The sequence below is a fragment of the Zosterops lateralis genome, assembly GCF_965231275.1.
Source record: "Zosterops lateralis genome assembly, chromosome: 2".
In the NCBI taxonomy this organism is placed as follows: Eukaryota; Metazoa; Chordata; class Aves; order Passeriformes; family Zosteropidae; genus Zosterops; species Zosterops lateralis.
Genome location: NC_139763.1, coordinates 70,365,162 through 70,385,267, shown reverse-complemented (window position 1 = coordinate 70,385,267; position 20,106 = coordinate 70,365,162). Strand labels below are relative to the sequence as shown.

The window sequence follows — 20,106 nt, the reverse complement described above, 5'->3', positions numbered from 1 at the left end:
CCTTTTTGGTCCCCGCTGCCTGTGACACAGGGACGCGGTTGTTTGGGAAAAGGCTCGGAGGCGGGGAGGGTGGGGGTTGGGCGGAGTGGTTTGTACTGGTACTGGGTTTGTCCCATCAGCGCTACGAGGTTTTGGCTGTGGAGTCCTCTTGACCGACACCCTGAGCCCTGCTCCCCGTGTCTCCTGTAGCTGTGCTGCAGACACGGCGGTGCTGGGCGCCGCTCCTTGTTCCCCGCGCAGCGAGCGCCCGTCGGGGCGGTCCGGCCCATCCGCGGTCCCGGAGCTCCACCTAGTGCCGGCTGCGGCGGGACGGGGCATCCCGCGCATCCCGCGGGGACCGCGCCCCAGGACAAGGCTGCCGGCTCCCGCCCGCGCTCTTGCAGGCAGAGGGGAAAGAAAATTCCGGCAGATTCCCCAGCGCCGTCCTGTCTTTCAGCGTGGGTTGGCAAATTATCTTTCTTCTTATTTCTTTTACTGTTACAAGGGGGAGCTTAAATGCCCTTTGTCCTTCAGTGCTTTTAATTGACCTCAACCCTTCTATTGCTCTTCTTCCCGGATTAATGATTACTGAATCTTTGTCAGTCTGTGCCTAACTTAAGGCATCCACCTTAGACTAAAGGTATCTCAGCTGGAGGTCTTCAAACAAGCTTGACTCTCTCCATTCACTGCAGGAGGAATTCATCACTTTCTCCTGACAACGTGCTCCTGGATGCACAGATTAGGGGTCTAATGAGAGAAAGGTGAGCATTTCCCTTCAAGAATCACGAGACTGTTCTCTAAATAGCACTGTCTGTGTCTCTGCACAAGCCTCAGGGATGGACCACCACTTTGCTAAGTAGTGTTGGAAGCATCCTGGAAAGAAAAAGTCCTAAAAGAAATTATTTTTCACTCAATACCTTCTGTAGCTTTGCTCCATCCATCTCTTCTTTGTGGAAAAACAGATGCACAACTTCCCACACATTCAGCTCTTACAGGAGGGTTTTCCTCCTGATTGCTCTTCCTCACGGAGTGCTGTGTTGCCTGAGCTGCTTTTCATGGGTGAATCATGAGAAGTTGTACTTGCTCCACGTTCTCTATTTGCCTTTATATTGCCAAGTCTCAGCTCAGAAGGCATGATGGGGTCAGATGATCTGCATCCAGTTCTTTTCAAGTCTTGTGGATAAACATGTGGCACAACTCCTGGCATGTTTTTAAGTACATGGGATTCCCCTCTGCTCCTCTTTGAGCCAAGTTCACATCTGCTTAGTTTCTAGGGCCAGCCAGGCTTGGAAGTGACCAGTTCAGCATTAGGTTCCTCTAAATTTGAAGGCTGAAAACTCTCTGTACAAGATGCTCAACTCCCACTATCCAGACACAGCAGGCTGTGTACTGACAGTGCTGAACAGTGACATCTTGCAGATGAACACTTTCAAACTCTCATGGGGATGTTAAAAGTAATATACATTTTCCACAGAATGCAATGTTAAAATTTATTTCTGTCTAAATAGCTCCAAACTGCTCTTCAGTAGTTTGTATCTGATTTAAAAAATGATGATTCATTGGTAATTATTAACAACATCAACAAAAATATACAAATCATAATCAGTGTATTACAACATTACTTTCAGACAGTGTTAGTAAAGAGCAGCTCAATTTCTGTGATAGCATATTCTATCCAAATAGTTATTAATTTATAAGACATGCCTCTGAAAAATCCTAACTGAAGTTAGCACCTTGTAAAATGTAAAAGAGGAAAAAACTATTAACCAAAATATTCACATCTTAATCCATTGTGATATAGACAAATACATCCTATTAGTCATGAGGAAAGTCACATTTAGAAATTCCTAAACCTTATAATGAAAATAGCTGTGTTTTTAACTACACTGAAAACAGATCAAGCCTCTGGGTATTGTCCTAGAAGTCTATGAGAAAGTTAAACAGACTTTCATTTTAGTGTAACAGTGTTCATACACCCAGGCTGAATTCTGTGGATTTGGAGTGATGATAGTACATGCCTAAATTACAGAACATAATTTCTTCAAAATTAAACAATTTTTAATTTGCTATTAAAACACACAAAGCCCCATTAATGCAATTAGCTGTAACTCAGCTGAGACTTCCAGCTGGAGACTGTCACCCGGATTTTCCAGACCAGGGGGGTAGAAGGTTATCTCCAAATATCACTCCTCCTGGTTACTTTAGAGGGTTATTTTAGGTAGAAAGGAATCCCTCACTGTGAGTGCCCAACTCTCATCAGCAGAATGTAGCCTGGCTGAGTAGAGGCCACATGAGGAACCAAATCTTGATAAAATGAGCTCACCTGAACTGAACACCCATCAGCTACTTCACAGTCATCGAGATGCCCAGGGTAAGACAGTTGCACTCAATCAAATTAAGAGCTGCTTGTAAAACAAGACTGATGGAGCTGTAAAATTTGGACATCTAAAATTGGTGACTCCAATTTTTTATTTTTTTTCCCCAACACTCCCTGACATCTGGAGATCAAGATGTGAATAGCGCTTCTGGGAAATCACATCAGCTCTCTTTAGTTGCATAGTCAATGCTTGTAAACACTGACTAAAAAAGTGTGGTTTCTCTCATGTTTGCTTGCAATGTGGCAAGAACAGTATGAATTCAATACATTGATTGGGCACTATTTACATAACACCAGGAAAAGATATATTCAGTTGGAGAGAGGCAGCAAAAAAACCTGTCTTGCTATAGATGTGTTTGCTGAATTCAAACAAATGAATTACACCACCTTCTCAAAATGTCACACCAATATGGACTGACCCACAAGAAATACAAACAGTGCAGCAGTTGGTAATAATTTCTTTTCTTAGAGCTGATATAAAACACTTATCCCACATGGAGTTTATGACAATATTGAGACCAAATCCACAAGCCAGATTATTTTTAAACCTGAGGGTCTTCATGCTGGAGCACAACTGGGGACAACAAAGATTCCTCATCCCTGCTTACACGAGGTTTAGTTTTGATGCTGGAGTGGCGTGTAGCATTGTTTTTCTTCATATTATGGTAAACCTAGAATTGGGAAGAGGAAATGAAATGTATCTTCTGTTATTATATATTGTATTTGGAAAACTGCTCTTCTCGCCATGAAGCAGGCACTGAGAAATAGTGTGTCTAGTCCAGAGTGGATATCCAAGTAAGAACTGGTAGTTTGGAAAGGAATTGTTTATCCTTCCTAAAGAGGCGATAAATATCTGGTATGGATAGAACAGGACTTCCTCAGATCATCTTTATTATTTTGACCTTTGAGAATGACATACAACATTCTATCTGTGAGGACATGGCATGATGATCCCTCATGAGGCCCCTGGCCCATGCTCAGCTCTCCTCCTGTGGCAGTTATCAGCATCACCAAAGCTGACTGCACTGGCTGCTACACAAGGGAAGCCCATTCCCTCAGGACAGGCTGAGAGATTTCAGCTTTCCAGAGTCCCAGTGCAAGCAGTAGGAGGAAGAAAATCCTCATCAGGAAGGTCAGGGTACTTTTTGATGGCAGAAAAATATGCCCCAAACTCTTATATGGATCCATGGGCAATGTATCCATAATAGAGTTGTGTACTTCAATAGAAAGCAGTAGCCTGTCTCAGCTCATTGTGATCTGTGGAGCTACACATAAACCTCCCAAAAAACTGAAACCCAAACCCAGACACTGTTCACATATTCATCTTACTGTGTTTACTTACTGCTCCTTCTGCCTCAGCCAGCTGACAGGCCAGAGAAGAAACCAGGTAAGAAAAAGAGGGTCTCTTCCTGGAGTCAAGAGCCCAACAGGACTGCATTATGGAATAGCTGCAGAAGAAAAGACATGGCACAGAAAACGTGTTAGCTTTTGGACTCTGTAAGTGACCGCATGGAGTTGCAGGACTTGAATGGGGAATCAGGGGGATCAGAATGATTTTATAGAAAGAGGCCAGAATTACAGTGTTGCATCAGAGGAAAAGAAGCAGAAAGATAAGGATAAAGGGTGAAATGATCTTACAGTGACTTCATCAGAGTCCTTAGTAAAACCTTTGTTGTGGTATGACACATAATGGCATGATGTTTGTTTTCCAGCTTCCATAGAAAAAATGCTAGGAAGACAATGCCTGTCTGTCACTGGAGCTAAACCTGCTCCTTGTGGATTATGTAGCCTTAAGTAAACTTTTCATAGCAAGCCTTTTAATGGAATTTGGCATCACAAAAACCTTTCTGAAATTTAAACGCCACCTTACAAATACTGCAGCTTCATCAGGCAGCAGTGCAGCACCTGACTGCTAAACTCCCTTGCAAAGTTACTGGAAAAATAGTCTCCCTGATATTTAAACCCCCCATAGCAATCTTTCCTGGGTTAATCTGTCAGATTCCCCTGTACTTTTAATGCCACTATGGCCTTTATGAGGTGAGGATAAGAACAGTCCAGTGTCATAGCAAGGCACTCTGTCCCCAGAGCATCTGTGAAACACCTCCAGAAGAGCTCAGCCAACCCAAAGGCTTCCCTTTCCTCCACGTTCCAGACCTCATAATTCTCTGTCCTTCTCTTATTCCCTGGGATCCACCTCTAGGCAGGGTCCACCCAGGCAGAGAGGCACAGGCTGAAAATAATGTGCTGAGAGCACAGAATCAGCTTCCCTCCAACTCTTCCTTAGCAGAGTTTTTATCTAAGAGGATCCTTAGCCACCTGGACCTGAAATAAACCTGGTTAAGCTGAATTAAAAAATAAAGTTTAGGAAAGAACGCACCAAAAATTTAGTCAATATGGGAAAACAAAGCTTTTTTGGGAAAAAAATAAAAGGAAAGAAAAGAAAAAAGAGAAAAAGCAAAAGGAAAAAAAATGGGGGAAAAAACCTGTGATCTGAGAATAAGAAGTTCCCTGGGGAAAGAAGACACTACTAAATCTATATAATAAATTAGTCTTGTCAAATACACATAACCTGTAGTGTTGATCACTTCTGCTTTATAACAAAAGCTGCAGGATCAGGCAGCCTTTGTAAGATTTAGAGGAAGATCTGAAATTTTGCAACTGATTTTGGATAAGTTATAGTGTACAATAAATAAAAGGTCATTCAAACTGTGACCTAGTAAGTATAAATTCTCATGCTGTGCATCACTTGGAAATACACTTACACATCTTTTGTAGCATAATACGGCTGGTCCATTTTAAATCCACTTTGTATTAATTTGTAGAAATTTGTGTCAACCTGAATACCAGGGTAAGGATTTACACCTGTGGAATTTATTGGAGAATATATGTTAATTCAGAAGCTGCCAACACCAAACACAGCTCTTTTGTCCCATTGTCAAACATACCCAAAGAGAATATTTCCCACAGCAGTATTCCATACGACCAGACATCACTCTTCATCGTGTATGTCCTCTCAAATAAGCTTTCAGGAGCCATCCATTTGACTGGCAATCGAGCCTGTGCAGACAGGGGGATGGAGGCCAGGTCATGCTGTGACACAGGCTGTGACACGGGCTGTGACACAGGCTCTCCAGGTGACTCACTGTGCTTCTCACTGCCAGCATGATCGATTCATGTTTGCTGTGTGCAAAGCTGTCTCTGTCGGCAGTCCCTGGACATTCCCATTGCAGAAAGAAATTGACACTTCTAAAGACCCAATTGATCTCATCCATTTTAGATGACTATTTAAGGAAGAGATGAGCTTAGTCCTGGAAGAGCCACCTTCCTTCCTCTGACTTCAAGCATTCAGTGGCCCAGCTGGAGATGTCCACACTGAATTTCTTCACAATGCCAGAGGATCTGGTACACCCCCACACATATGCTGTTGTCCTACACTGTTATTGCCCACAACAGTAAACAAGTCTCAGTTCTTCCATCAACGGGTGCTTTAGAAAGAGCATGGGTACCATCTCATTTACACAACCACCTTGATTAATTTAATTATAATCTAAAAATTACTTTTTCCCAGGGCAGGAAAAACTGAGATTTCTGCATTGCCCATACAGATCTGCACAAAGCTAACAAGGAATTAAAAATTTTTAACCTTTTCTTTCTTAGTTCCTTATAATTCTTACAATGGTATGAAAACCAGAGAGCCCTCATGAACTTACATTGCCCCTGATGATGTAGTTGGAGTCATTCATTACATCTCTGGCAAGGCCAAAGTCACATATTTTCACCACTTTCCCATGGGTCACCAGTATGTTCCTGGCAGCGAGGTCTCTATGAATGCACTTAGAAGGAAAGGAAGGATTAATGCTCCACATTTGGTATCAGAGGTGGACAATTCCCTGCTCTCTGAGCTGGCACCTCCTTCCCCTGCCAAGGTGGACACTCCCTGGCTGCTGGTGGCAAGGAGACAGGGCCAGAGCAGGCACAAATGTGCCTTGCAGTTGCTTCCTGCTCAGGGTGCTGCCTAAACCCGCAACCCAGTCTTTGCTGTTAAGCTGGATAAGGAGGTATAATTCAAGCTTGCCACTGAGTGGCTCTGTTCTCCAACCTGCCTTTTATAAAGTGACCTATTTTTAGCATCTTTTCTATCTGAAAAATTTGCTACCCTTCACCATACCGATTTGGACTCAAGAAATTCCATTCCTTTGGCAACTTGGTAAGAGAAGCAAAGAAGGTCTTCAAAAGTGAGCACATTAAAATCCTCTTCTTCATCCACCTCTGTGCTTGCATCCTTAATTTTATCTGTACAAAATAATCAAAAGTTTGAGTTTTCCATGGACTTCCTCACTCTCTGATTAATTCCATTGACTGTTGTAAGGATTTTCACATGCTCCTACCAAGAAAAGCATCACAAGGAGTGTCCATCTTTTTTATCCTTCACTCAGATACAAAATAAAGACGAGTATTTTCATACTCAAATACTATGTATAGCTTGATCAGAAACATAAGCCTCTGATCTTAAGTATTGCTGAATCCTCCTCCAGCAAAATTCCTGCCAGGACTGAAGAGAAACGTATGATTGAAAGAGGCCTCTTTTGTCATGGAATCTAGTCTAGTCACATCAATAACACAATAAATACAATAATAACAGCATTACTGAAAATGTAACCAATTAATCTCTTACCTTCCTCCGAAAACAGCACAATCCCATTTGATCCCAGTGTCATGTTTATGTTTTGACTTCCTTGTGTGGTTTCAAGCTCATCCTCTCTGCAGAGATTTGTGTTCACACTGTACTTCAGTTGAGTCCCTGTCCTGGAGCAGGCGACACATTGTCAAAAGTTTCACACAGTGTATCACATAATATTCTACATACAAACTCTTTTGCAGTGAAAAACATGAACAGTTACTGCTACCCAAAAGTTGGACACAGACATGACTCTTCTCAAAACTGGTAAGAGAAACAAAAGATTGTCTGTCTTCTGCAATCTTGATTAGGAGTATCAAATCTCAGTTCCTCCCAAGGCATTGCTTATTAAAGCATGTGAAGGCACATTCTCAGGAATTCAATAATTTCACCAGTGTACAGCACAGGTGAGAATGCAGCTTAAAAGACAATAGCAGTTTTTAAAAGTATCAAACTGTTACTAAATTCTTTACCTAGAGTTTTGGTCCTGATGGATATTGTGGTAAAAGCTGAAGTTTTGCTGTTTAAAAATATCTGTCAGTGTCCAGTGAAACTTTTCTCTCTTGCTCCTTAAGTAGTTCAGAAGGTCACCATAGCAACAGTATTCAAATATCAAGTAGATTGGTCCTGAAATAGTTGGAAATGTAAATGCCTGCTGCTATTTATATCACCCTCCCCATCAATGCTGCTTCATTTTCTCTCAGGATTAATCTGTATTAAAACATCCCAAGCATCTTCCATTCCCAGGTAGATAAGCTGTACTGATGGGCATGTGATGAGAACTTGTTTACTGACTACAATGTCCCTTGGAAAGTCTGTGTAACTTCATCCTTGTGGTGCATCTCTCAAACTGTATTGCAAATCCCTACAGAAACACAAAAATCCTTGCCCATCCCAATGGCAATGGAGAGGACAGTACAGGCTATAAAGACGCAAAATTTTTTCTAAATATACTAAACCATTCAGAGTTCAAAGAAAAGATGACCCCTGATAATTATCTGGATGGTGTGAATTTGTATCATTTGACATAAATCCTTCAATCTATCTGTGCAAACTTCATGCTCTGGAAATATCCCTATTTTTTTTTTTTCCTGAAACCCAAGCGTACTTGCTGAGGGGACCTAAACAAGGGATACCCCTTGAAAGGGGAGGTGTCTGAATAGAGCACTGGTCAGGCCACTTTCTCAAGAAAGGAAAAATACATCCAATTCCTGACCCAGACAGGCTTGGATAAAAACCACAACCAGCCAGCAGGAGCTCAGAGTGGTCACACATCACCCTGAAAAACCTCACACTGCCACCACCACTTCTGACCCAGAAAGACTGACCATGAATCTGTGGACATTTGTCAGAAGGCCACTGTCAAGCAAGGCAGGGCATGCTAGAAAAAGCTGTAAAGTCTCTCAGAGGATGGATGAGAAAGTCTTGAGAACCAGGTAAGTGCTTCTGAAAATGGCACTTGGATAAGGCTGTAAGTGTTCCTGCCCTACCCTACCAGACTAAGCAGGTATTCCCTGCAGCTCTCCTGCCTACACCATCACATCCTGCCCACTGTTCCAGAAGGCAGTGGCAGTCTGTATAGTTTTAAATCAGCTAAAGCCACAAAGAACAATCTATTTCTCTGCTGTCCTCTTACCTCTCACAGGTCTGTGCCTGACAGTATTGCTGATGTAAACTAAGGAAACAAAAGTTAACTGTTCTGCTTGGTCTTTCTGACTAAATAAGTGACTCTGATGGAAAATCCGTCAAGCTTTTCGGCATCAGGTGTTACAGTTCATGATACAGACCTACACTGGGTGAAATCCTGGCATTTCCCTAAGCTGATCTGTTCTTTAGCCTCTCTTTACCCACTCTTGTTCACCATTGGACTGGCCAGAGAAGCAGTTCTTGGGACAAGAAAAGCTGTGTAAATTACCTCAGTGATGATGCGAGTTGCACAATAATTATTCAGTAATAAAATCTTGCTACTTTCATCTTAGCCCACTTTTGCTTATTTTTTTCATTCTTCAGTTTTGTTTTTAGATTTGGTCCTTTAAAAAGGTTGTCCCTCTTTCCATTATTTATTTATCTCATTTCTTTTTTTTTGTATCCCTCCTACCCCTGTTATTTTTCATTTTCTTTTGTTTCCTTGTCTATCTTTCAGCTTTTTGTCCATCCATTGGTGAGCCACATTAATTTAAAAAAAAAAATCTATAATTTCCTATGTGAACATAATCATTATTATACAAAAGTCCCTGACACCAGATAAGTTTTCCTTTTCACTTAATAAACTGGTTCATACCAGTGCCATCACTACCCTAACAGGAAATCCTATTCTACAGAGGGACTGTTATATCACTTCCTGCCAGTATAATCAGAAACTACCCTTTTCTGTACTCATGCATGGCCTTAAATTTGCTTTCAGTTCATCTTCATCTTATTTTGGGCCAGTGCAGAACAGTAAAATTAATCTTCATTGTTCTGGTGGTTTTAACTGGAACTTTTCCGCAATTTCAATTTACCTGATACAGTACAAGCTCCTAGTAGGTTCACAATATTTTCATGGCTCCCAATGTGAGTCATCATTTTCAGCTCAGACATTAGAGCATCTTTTTCTGAAGCATCAGGTTTTTCTGTAAAAGTAATAACACAGATGTGGCAAGCTCCAGCAAAGAAATGAAAATTTAAATGGTTGTGATGCTTCGTCACATGCGAATCTTCATTTCAAATTCATTGGACTGACAGTACATTTGGGAACATCCTAAAAAAGCCTTTCCAAAGTATAAAAAGATTCAGTCAAAGGTGGAATCTAAATCTGTGTGTGAGTGTGGATCATTTGAAAGCTTGGGAAAGCAGTCATTAAATGTCAACATTTGTCATTCTTGGGCTGGCAAGGAATGACAGTAATATATTAAAGTGTTCCAAAGAACAGAAAAAATGGCAGTCAAGCTTGTTGCAGAGAAATGTTAAGAGAAAAAAATGGCAGCCATATGGCACACAACCAGCTGCAATCCAACACCTGAGAAGGCCACACTGTGCTTCAGTAATAGCTTTAGTCTCGTTTTCCAGTGAATGTTTGGTGCCCACCATTTCAGTGAATTGGGAATGTGAACCAAAATGATCAAGTTGAGCTTCCACAAAGACAACCACAAAGGAGTGGACCAAGGAAGCATAAAACTGATGCATGTGTGGAAATGGGGGATGAAAACCTGAATGGCAGTGCCAGCAGGAAGGGGCTGTGTGGGCACACAGGTGGGCAGGATGTTGGTATCAGCATGAAGATTATTCCGATATATATCAAAAGCTGGGTGAGGTGGATACCAGTCTCTTTTCCCTAGTAATAAGTCAAAGGATGAGAGGAAAGAACTTCAGTTTGTGCCAGGGGAGGATTAGATTGGCTATTCTGAAAATGTCAAGCAAAGGGTTGTCAAGCACTGGAACAGGCTGCCCACGGAAGTGTTTGAGTGACCATCCCTGAATATGTTTAAAAGACTTGTGGATGTGTCACTGAGGGACATGGTGTAGAGGTGGACTTGACAGTGACGACTAACAGTGGGACTCAGTGATCCTAGAGATCTTTTCCAGTGGAAACTACTCCAACATTCTGTGAACAGGGTTGTGATTAGTTGGGACACAGTGAGGCAGCCCTCCTCTGCTTGCTGCCAGGGAGGCTTGCTCCTGGTCACTGCTTTTATGAGGAGTCAAGGCAACTCGGAGAGAGGCCAGACCATAACAGAAAGGAGTATTTGAGGTTTAGTAGCCTTATTCATAAGGAGGGATGGAAAGAAACTGTTTTGTGTCATCATCAAAAGAAAAAAAACCCAAAACTACAGGAAATTGTGCTGAAAGTTTTGGAAATGAGCCTGCTCAGACACAGCAGGCAAAGGGCCTGCCACAGCTGGACAGCACAACAAGAGAAAGGGGCCTTACATCAGACGTCATAGTCACCAATATAAGCAGTAGGCTAATCTGCAGTGGGGATTTGCATTTCTCCTCTTTAGAGGTTCCATACTTCCCCACACAACACAGACCTCCTGTAGTGTGTGTGCAACTTGCTATGTGATGAGGGCACTTCAGCAATACCTTTCCAGACTGAAACAGGGTTCTGAAAGCATTTTGAAAGGATTTTGAAGCCAAGCATTTGTGAGACGTAACTGCTGAAAGTTAGTTACACCCATATGAGGTGTAACACATACAAGGTGTACATCTATATAAGGGAGATTTCTAATGCCTCTTCTACTTTGGAAATAGTAGAATACATCACTGCTTGTTGGAGGCACCAGAGTTTGTCATACCTTTTAGCATTTTGACTGCAACCTGGACTGAATCTCCTGCATTGTTAATTCCATAAGCTGTTGCATTCACTACTTTCCCAAAGGCCCCAGAACCAAGGACCTGTCCTACAAGACACAAAATGCCAATATTATTTGCTGCTGGTACAGCACAGACTACTGCTCCAGTATTGGGATTTACCTTATGGATTGCTCACCAAATTCCAGATTTTCCCTGGGAAATTCCCATTTTATATCATATTCAAATTCTCTGAAGTCGATGTAGATGTATTCATTATCTGATGGCCCTATCATCTGTATCATTCTCCACTGGCTTTCATATTTGAATTGCTTTGGAAGAAAAAAACACACAATGAAATAAGCCTGAGAGGAGAAACAGCCTAGTAGGAACAAAAGAAGGATGGTCAGATATTTATGTTTGCTTTTACCTTTTTGTATTTAAGAAAAATGAATAGAAACACAAAAGCGATCAAGAGGATAAAAAATCCAACAGCGGCATAGAATGCAGCATTGTCCAGGGGGGAAGAAACAGCTCCTGCAACTTTAAAAGACACATATTACTACCCACTGAAACAGAGGTTTCACGTACAGCTAAAAATGCAAGGAGAAGCCATGGTCAGTTCTGGCAGCCTGCAGCCCTCTCACACCCAAGCCTCCTCTGCATGGGGAGCGAGATGCAGCCACATGCAAAGCAAGATGGGCAGTAGGCATTAAGTTCTGGGTAATTCTGACATCTGTTTTCATATTTATTTAAAAAAATGCTAAATCTGTTCATAAACCTAAGTGCACAGAGGTGTTGCTGTGATCCTTGGATTTAACATTGTGAGCATAAACAGGAATAAGGTGTTGATTGGTAGATGAGCATGCAAACATGAGACCTACCCTCATATTTTGGTTGTTTCTAAAAGCATAAGTATTATTATTACTTTTAATTCTAATTTCAACATGAATGCTCAAACTTTGGCAGTGGTCACAGCTTCTGTCCACTGTAGTCAAAAGCATCAAACTGCTTGTTTATTATGACAAAGGAAATCCCTGTATTGCAAATACCTGGCTGTTTCAAAACAATTCCTGGTGCAACAGCATGCTCCCTTTAACTGAAATATTTTTCTGTATGGAATAGATATGGTGTTACAAGTACAAAGCACAAATAATCTTACTGACTTTCTGGTTCAATGAGAAAATAATCTGTCATTCCCTCGACAAGAAGAGAGACTACTTAACCAGGACTTAACCTTCTGTCACCTGCCTACAGCAGTTTAAGGTGGTCTCTTTCCAAGTACTCCTGCTTTCCAGGCAGGGATTGACCCTTCAGTGGAGCTGTTGGCTCAGCCATGATCTTGTTTGGGTGTGCAGTGACCTCCATGGGGTGAGGAGAGCTCCCATGGGTATTTCTAGCAGCATCACAAGGACCTACAGGAAAGTAGCAAGAGAAAGCACATGCCACCAGCTACCAAAGTGCCTTTAGCTCTTGCCAAAGATGATTCTTTCAGATTTCATGTAGGGATGACCAAGGTAAAATAAGAAATCAGCCTCAAACATTGCCATGGCTCCATCCTGCACTTCCTATTTGTTTCTGTTTATTTTAATGAGGAAGGCCTCTGCTTTGGGCTGAGAGAAAAGAGAATTCTGTCTCCCATTCACCCACCATTTCTGATACCGTGTACGTACAGAGCTTGTGCTTTACCTGCAATGGCATTGCATGGTCAGCCATTTAGCCCGATAAAAAGTATTGAATGTTCTACCATGCCAGCTTTAGTAGAGAAAACCTGTGCTAAAACGCTGGCTTTTGGTACCTGACAGGTTAATGAAACTCTTCTCACAGGCTGAACCAGCTGAATTGTTTGCACAGCACTCCACTGAGAAGGTTGTTGCTGTCTCTTTTACATATAAAGTACTGCTTGAAATCCACGACCCCAGGGATCTCCTCTCTGGCAAGAAGTTCTGAATCCCCTCTGTGATTTCCTCTGTGCAGCTGAAAAAGGAAGAAGACCAGTTTTGATTTTTAGCTCACAGTGACATTTGCCAGGGGAGAAGGTGGGAAGTTTCAAAACATATCTTTTATCTGTGTTGGAAGAGGAGAAGGGAAGGGGCTTGGGTTTTGTCAGTGATAGTGAGATTTCTCCCACTCTCCACCACTGCCTTGGCAGGGTACTTGCACCCCCTGAACTCTGGAACCTCCATTGATTTCACAACTGACACAACTCCCCCGTACCTCATCTATTCCCACTGGTTTCATATTTGCCTCAAACATTCAAACCATTAAGTAGCTGCAAATGAGCCACTGCTAAAACTATAAATGCTATATGAACCTAGAGTAAAAGTTCTAACTCCTTTCCCTGAAGGTATGTCATTTCACCCATGAAGTTTCTCTCGTTCATGATGGAGAACCTCCGTCCATCCAGATGGAGACAATTAATGACTTATTTAAGGCCTGATATGTAGAGAGAGGAAACTTAACACTTGAGGGAAAGGAGGTTCACATAGATAATTTTGGCTTCTAGCTTTTCTATCATTCATCAACTTACTGTCTAATTTACTCTTCACATAAATAAATGAGGAGATAAGAAATAAATTAAATTTATTCAGCTCTACTCATAGCACTAGCTTCTACATTTGGAAGTTCCTCAGAAAAGATATGTCACAGCATTTTTATTCCAGAAATAAGATTTAAGGAGTATTTTAAACCCACTAGCTGCATGGGTTTTTTTCCACCTCCATTTCTGCACAAACAGATTGATATAAGGAAGCCTTTTAAGAGGTATGGATAAGAAAATTGTCTGGGTATTTTTTTATGTCTAGCTAAAAGAAATACTTTATAGTTTATCCACAGTCTTACAAAAGGAAAATTTGACTTAATATTCTTCTGTACCATGGGATTATTAGTTTCTTGGCATATGTAAAATAAAAACTGCCGAGTTCACAAACCAGGTCAAAGCTGTTCCAACATTTTTTTAAATTTTAGAGCCTGACTCATTGCCCTTAATAAATAGAGGAAATGGAGACACTAACTTTACTGGAAATACTCTCACTAACTTTACTGGAACACTCTCACTGTCTTTAGTGGTTTTGGTAACAGGTCACCATAGCAGGTCTTTTAACAAAAGCTTAACCAGATAATCAAGCCTGTACTAACCAATGCATTCCCTGAATCCCTATAACTTTGATAGGCTAAGAGAAAAACTTAGATTGGACTTTGTTATCACCTAACTGTTGATATAAACCCAGTGGGGTCTATTTTGGTGTAAAGAGCCCGAGGTATACATCTTCATAGGCTTCATTTGATGGCAATAAAAAACTAGGAAAACTTCCCCTAATTTTGGTGATCCCCTGGAGTAGGGCAACCAGTTAAGTGTGCATTGTACATTTCGTTTATTACAGGCTGGTCTTCATTTAATCAAGAATAGCTCAGATAATCTTTGCAATGAGTAAAAAGAAAGAAAGTTATTTACTTGGATGAGTTCAGTTCAAGACAGTTCCTCCACACCCAGGATGAGGCAGGGTAACCTTCAGCAACACATGAGATCTGCTTGAACAATGGCTGCATCCTAATTTCAGGCTTTCCTGCAATAAGACAACGCACAGCTTAAAGACTTGGCTTAGTGGTCTATTTTGGGAATGCTGGGTTAATGGTTGGCTTCTGTGATCTCAAAGATCTTTTTTAGCCTAATCAATTCCATGATTCTGTAAGACAATTTCTGTCACCACTTCAAGTGACAAAACCCTGTACACTTATGTGGCAATGCTATCTATATCTGCTGAGACCAAGGTCTGCTTCTGTTTTCAAAATAAAAAACTGCATGTCACAGTGAGAGCTGGGTGTAACCTTCCTTGGTTTTGTGGATGGCAGGGTGGCAAGGCAAGGGGAGCAGACACTTCTCTGTATGGGCACAGTCAGACCAAAACAATGGCAGAGCCAAAATTAGAAGTCTTGACTTCTACTTTTCTGACTTTGACTAAGCAGCTGGCCCTGGTACTGAGGTTCTGCATGTCCAATGCATACAAAATGTGCACAGAAGATCCTTGTATAAATAATATATCACAAATAAAGTCCCCAGACCTGGAGCAAGGGAGACATGCTGCAGTCCTGTGGCAGAACTGAGATATCTGAGACCACTGGTCAAGACTGTGCATGTGTGTGAATTGTGGGCAGGGGTGTATGAGGCACTGCAGCTCAAACATACAAGTTACATGCCACAGGGTCTCCACACTAACTACATTAACTCATAAATGCCATCAGGGAAAATAAAATCATAAACATGGCATAGAAAGCTAATTCCTAATGGGGATGAGGGTTTCCTACCAACTCTATATCTCATGTGGTTTCTGCAGCAGCCACATATGTTCCAGCTTTGTAGAGATAGAATGGAGTTACTGTATTTTACTGAGTTCCTAGGCTTGTAATTTTATTAAGAAGCATTAATTTTCTCAGTATGCAACTGATTCCTCATATTCTATTTATGATAGACTAAAGGGAAGAAAAAAAATAATAATAACTTTCTCCTCCTTTGTCTGTTGTCCATCCCTAACTCACACAAGAACAACCCACGAGCATCCAGTGTCTTTCTCTGACCCAGTGCCTGGATTTCAGCAGTGTGATGCAGTGTGAAGAGAATCCTATTTTTGCCTTTTGATCCTCCATTTTTAATAATAAATCTATGGAAATGAAATAGGGAATTAAAGCATTAAAGAAAACTGTAATAACTCCATTTATACCAGTGTCAAAATCCCAGACTTTGCCAAATTTTCAGCAATAGTTTTGTTACTTACGTCTCACATACAGAGTGAAATTTTTTGTTACAACTGTATCATCATTTTCAGCATAAAATACATATATCCCAGACTGGTGCTGATGGTTGCAGAACTTTGATGAAATGCTGTGGAACAAAGTCAAAAAAGGGAAAAGAACAAAACATTGACTTGAAAAATATTTCAAATGCAGTCAAGACTCATTTATAGCTTTGAAGCAATTCTGCATCTTCTCATGAAGAATACAAAGAAAATTATTTTTGCTTAGATACTATAAATCCCAGAATCTAACTGTGCTGGTGAGAAGGGATTTTTTTCCCTGCAGTATTGATTTAATTCTTCATTTTTTTTATCTCACTGTTCCTGGAGTGCACGCAGGCTGTTAAGCTGTGATTTTGTTACTAATTCATTGGAAGACAAGACACACCCAGGCACATCTGCTAAGACCAGCAAAGGATCAAACTTTCTTCTCTCCAAGGAACTTTGATGAGAGTTTCTTGCTGATGTGATAGATTGTGTTATGAAACAACAATGACATAGAGGAGCATAAGGGACAAACATCTCCAAATGGAAAGATCTCACATAGACTCAGGAATGGGATCATCATCCTAAGTTCATTGTCAATGAGATGAAGCACCAACCCTCAAGGTAGTTCCGCAGGATGAAGACCAGCCTTCTACTAATCCCTATGGTCTTTGAGCCAGTGGATGGCAGAAAACCAAGACCCAAACCATGCAAGAGACAGCTTGTCCCCTGCAATGGAGATGGCCAGGAGTGGCTCTAAACACTCTCTGGGCAGAAACTAACATGGAGAGCTGCAGAGACTTAAAGATTCACTCCTGACTATCCTGTTGAGTCACTGGTGTATGGGACATGGGATGAGGCAGGGAGAAGGGAATATGCCATTTTACAGTCATGGTATCCTATTTCTGTGTTTTGAACTAGGTTACTGTTGTCAGGACAGTTTTTGAATAGCAGATAATGCAGTTCATCAGCATTAGAAGAACAACCTAAGAAAATCTCTCTTAGGTGTAGTTGCTGATAATTTGGAGATAGATGTTTTTGCTGACAACTCAGTGGTAACCATGTTGTAGGTCGCCAACTCTGTTTTACTGAAAAAGGCAAGCAGGAACATCAGAGAATTTGAAGAGAGAAGGAAAAAACCCAGACAGCCCATATCAGTAATACGCAAAATAGGAGAAAGCAGTAATGAGAACAATCTAGAGAACTAAAATTGGAGTATTTCTCCTTAAGCAAGATACATACAAAGGCACCAAGTATCACCTTGAAATTCTAAACCAGGAAAACTCGCCTTGAAGCCACTGGCAATTATGTCCTTTGACTAAGGCCAACCTTTCATATAGTTATTGACTTTTGAATGTCTTAATCTGAAATGGCCCTTATGATGTCTCTGAACTCATGGGTTTTTTAAAGTCAGAATCCTTTTAAACTGCCTCAAAAAAGATACTGAAGACAGGGAAAAAAAGGACCAAGCCAAAAATAATTAGTTGCTTTTGAAATCCCAGGTTGGAAGGATTATATCATAATGAAATTATCAGAAAAAAAAATTAAAACACTATCTTTGATACCTGAAAAAATAAGAGGATGTGAGCTGAGTATTATAAATTTAACAGAGGACATTTTGTGTATGAAGTCATTAGCTCTTAGGGGGGAAGTGAAAATTAGCAGTATGTTGAAGCTGAGAGCCCACAAAAACAAATAGAAAATGGCAATTCAGAGGGAATGTCTGAAAATATGTTGTAAGTGTAGTGACAGGAGAGATGGATCACTGGGTTTTGAAATGAAAAACTAAAGAAAACTACAGAGCTAATTATTAAAATTTAATATGATCTTTAATCTGAAAGAATAACTTTACAAGAAACTGGCAGAAATTAAGAAAAATAAAAATAGGAAATGAAAAAGGACATGAAAGGAAAAAAAGTAGAAGTGCTGGGAGACAGGATTACACAGAAATCAGCCAGAATATGAAAAGTGAGACTCACAATGTGCTTAGATATGTGATGATTTTTTTTGTGTTGCTTTGAAAAACTTTCTGCTTTAAAATCACTTTGAAATCTGCGAGGCTACAGCTTGCGGGCAGAATCTCCTGACCCTCCTACCCCTTGCTGCTTCTGGATGCTTCAAACTGAATGAAATATGTACCCCTACTCTTTGTCCTCAGGTGAGATATGTCTATCCAATGCTTGTATTCAGCCAAAACTGGATCATTGTGAGGAATGTCTGTACAAAAGAATGTACTTGTCAGGTGAAATAATCACCAAATTCACGTGTTTTCCCTTCTATTTTGTTTTTCCATAAAATAAACAGGATGCAAATAAATGCAAAGAATAACTACCCAAAATAAACATAAAAAATCCTATTAGTCCAACAGCACTGTCAGAAAAATGACTGAGTTATCTGTTTGAAGCAGCCACCAGGCCCCAGCAGTGCTTGGTGGCTGTGGCCATGGCTGTGGCTGAGGCAGCCTGGACACACGGCTCCACGGACACAAGCTGGCCTTTCCCTCATCCGGCAGGTGGTGATCAGCACTCAGCAACTGCTGCTTCTTTGCTGCCATGGCTCTGAAGTGACTCATAAATCCCAGGCCAGCACTTGCACCTTTCTGACTAATTACAGCTGCCTAAACTATTTCAAAAGTCCTCAATATTATTATTGTTGGCACAGTCTGTAGCACCTAATTCTTATCTGGGTCGAATTTACACCCACTGCCAATCATCCAAGCAAAACTGAGTCCTGCTGGTGCAAGCAGTGAGGAGAGGTCTGTATCAGCTGCAAAGCAAATCAACTCCGTGTTATCAGCTGGAAGGAGGTGCCTATTGGACAAGGATGAGCAAATGCTCGTGGCTGTCCCCTGAGACCTCATTTCCAAAATCAGTCTTGTCACAAAGCACAGTTCTGCCAAGCCCATGTCAGGCATTGCAGATTAGTCACCAACACCCACCCAGCGCTATCAAAGTTTGCTGACAGCCCTCACTTTATCAGCAGGGACAGAGTTCCTGTGGCCACTGCCAGGAGATGACAATTTGCTAACCTGAACTGAGCTATCTCTGAACTTCACTGAGGTATGACTCAAATACACCATCTGATGCAAATGAAAAGGCCAGCCTATTGCAAAGATAACAAGAGAACGAGTAAAATCAAAGGTACCAAAATATTATGGAAAGAAATCATAAAAAGTGTAATCAAGGCTTTGACACAGATTTATGCAGATGATGACAGAGGTTTTAAGAGCATGAGAAGAAATCAGAGCAGTTACATTAGCTCCTGCCAACAGCCTACTCACTTTTAATGTAAAAACTTGAAAAGAGCAGCTTGGCTTTACTTTCATTGAGGTGAGTAAAAGCTGCTACCTGCAAAGCCATGGGACTACTCTGAAAGAAACCCTGAAGGAAATTAGATAATGTTATCAAGAAATTAGAGAGTCTAGGGAATGGAGAAAACATTAGCTTTAAACAGGATTCATGCCAGAAGTCCATTGTAGGAAATAACAGAAAAGGTAGATAACTAGCAGGTTTATTGAAAACATGTTTTGCTGCAGCAGCGGAAGAATCCATGACCTGGGTAACAAGCAGAACAGCATGTTTCTGTGACACAGGCACAGGCCAGCAGACCCAGCAGAGGCCTGGGAACTACAGCACCCTGGACTTGGTCTGAGCTGTTTGAAAGACACTGGGAACATCATCAACAACAGGATGACAAAATGGGAACATGCAGAACTTGTGATACAGAATGAAAACAGCAACAGATCTCTAGCTCAGAAATTACGTTAGAGAGAAGGGGAATGGAAAAATGCTTATAAACCAAAGGGTTGCTGGATGCATAACTTAGCAAAGAGTTTATTATAAACAGAGAATAAAGTGATTCAACAAGTTATCTGTGAACTGTTGTTGAAAGCCAAAATTATGTTTGAGCACCCTTTGTTAACCCAGTCTCACCATGTGGCCCATTCATATTTTAAAAACACAAAGAGAGTATAAAACATTGACAGTAAACCATCCAAATGAGATATAAAGAGGAAGCATTATTATATT

The 20,106-nt window shown here is 41.0% G+C and overlaps 1 protein-coding gene across 1 annotated transcript in view; it reads right to left on the bottom strand.

Moving 5' to 3' along the window:
- Positions 1–1,700: 1,700 nt before the first annotated feature.
- The window catches only part of FLT3 (fms related receptor tyrosine kinase 3), a 43,881-nt gene continuing 25,475 nt past the window's right edge, over positions 1,701–20,106 (bottom strand). The window contains exons 10-24 of the mRNA XM_083884747.1: positions 16,076–16,182; positions 14,758–14,869; positions 13,102–13,280; positions 11,734–11,846; positions 11,503–11,635; positions 11,309–11,413; positions 9,536–9,646; positions 7,508–7,661; positions 7,032–7,162; positions 6,525–6,649; positions 6,067–6,189; positions 5,302–5,413; positions 5,119–5,218; positions 3,699–3,804; positions 1,701–3,027 (exon numbers count right to left, since the gene is read on the bottom strand). Of these exons, the coding sequence (XP_083740873.1) occupies positions 2,899–3,027; positions 3,699–3,804; positions 5,119–5,218; positions 5,302–5,413; positions 6,067–6,189; positions 6,525–6,649; positions 7,032–7,162; positions 7,508–7,661; positions 9,536–9,646; positions 11,309–11,413; positions 11,503–11,635; positions 11,734–11,846; positions 13,102–13,280; positions 14,758–14,869; positions 16,076–16,182 (1,840 nt within the window). The 3' untranslated portion in view covers positions 1,701–2,898. The remainder of the gene's footprint in view (positions 3,028–3,698; positions 3,805–5,118; positions 5,219–5,301; positions 5,414–6,066; positions 6,190–6,524; positions 6,650–7,031; positions 7,163–7,507; positions 7,662–9,535; positions 9,647–11,308; positions 11,414–11,502; positions 11,636–11,733; positions 11,847–13,101; positions 13,281–14,757; positions 14,870–16,075; positions 16,183–20,106) is intronic.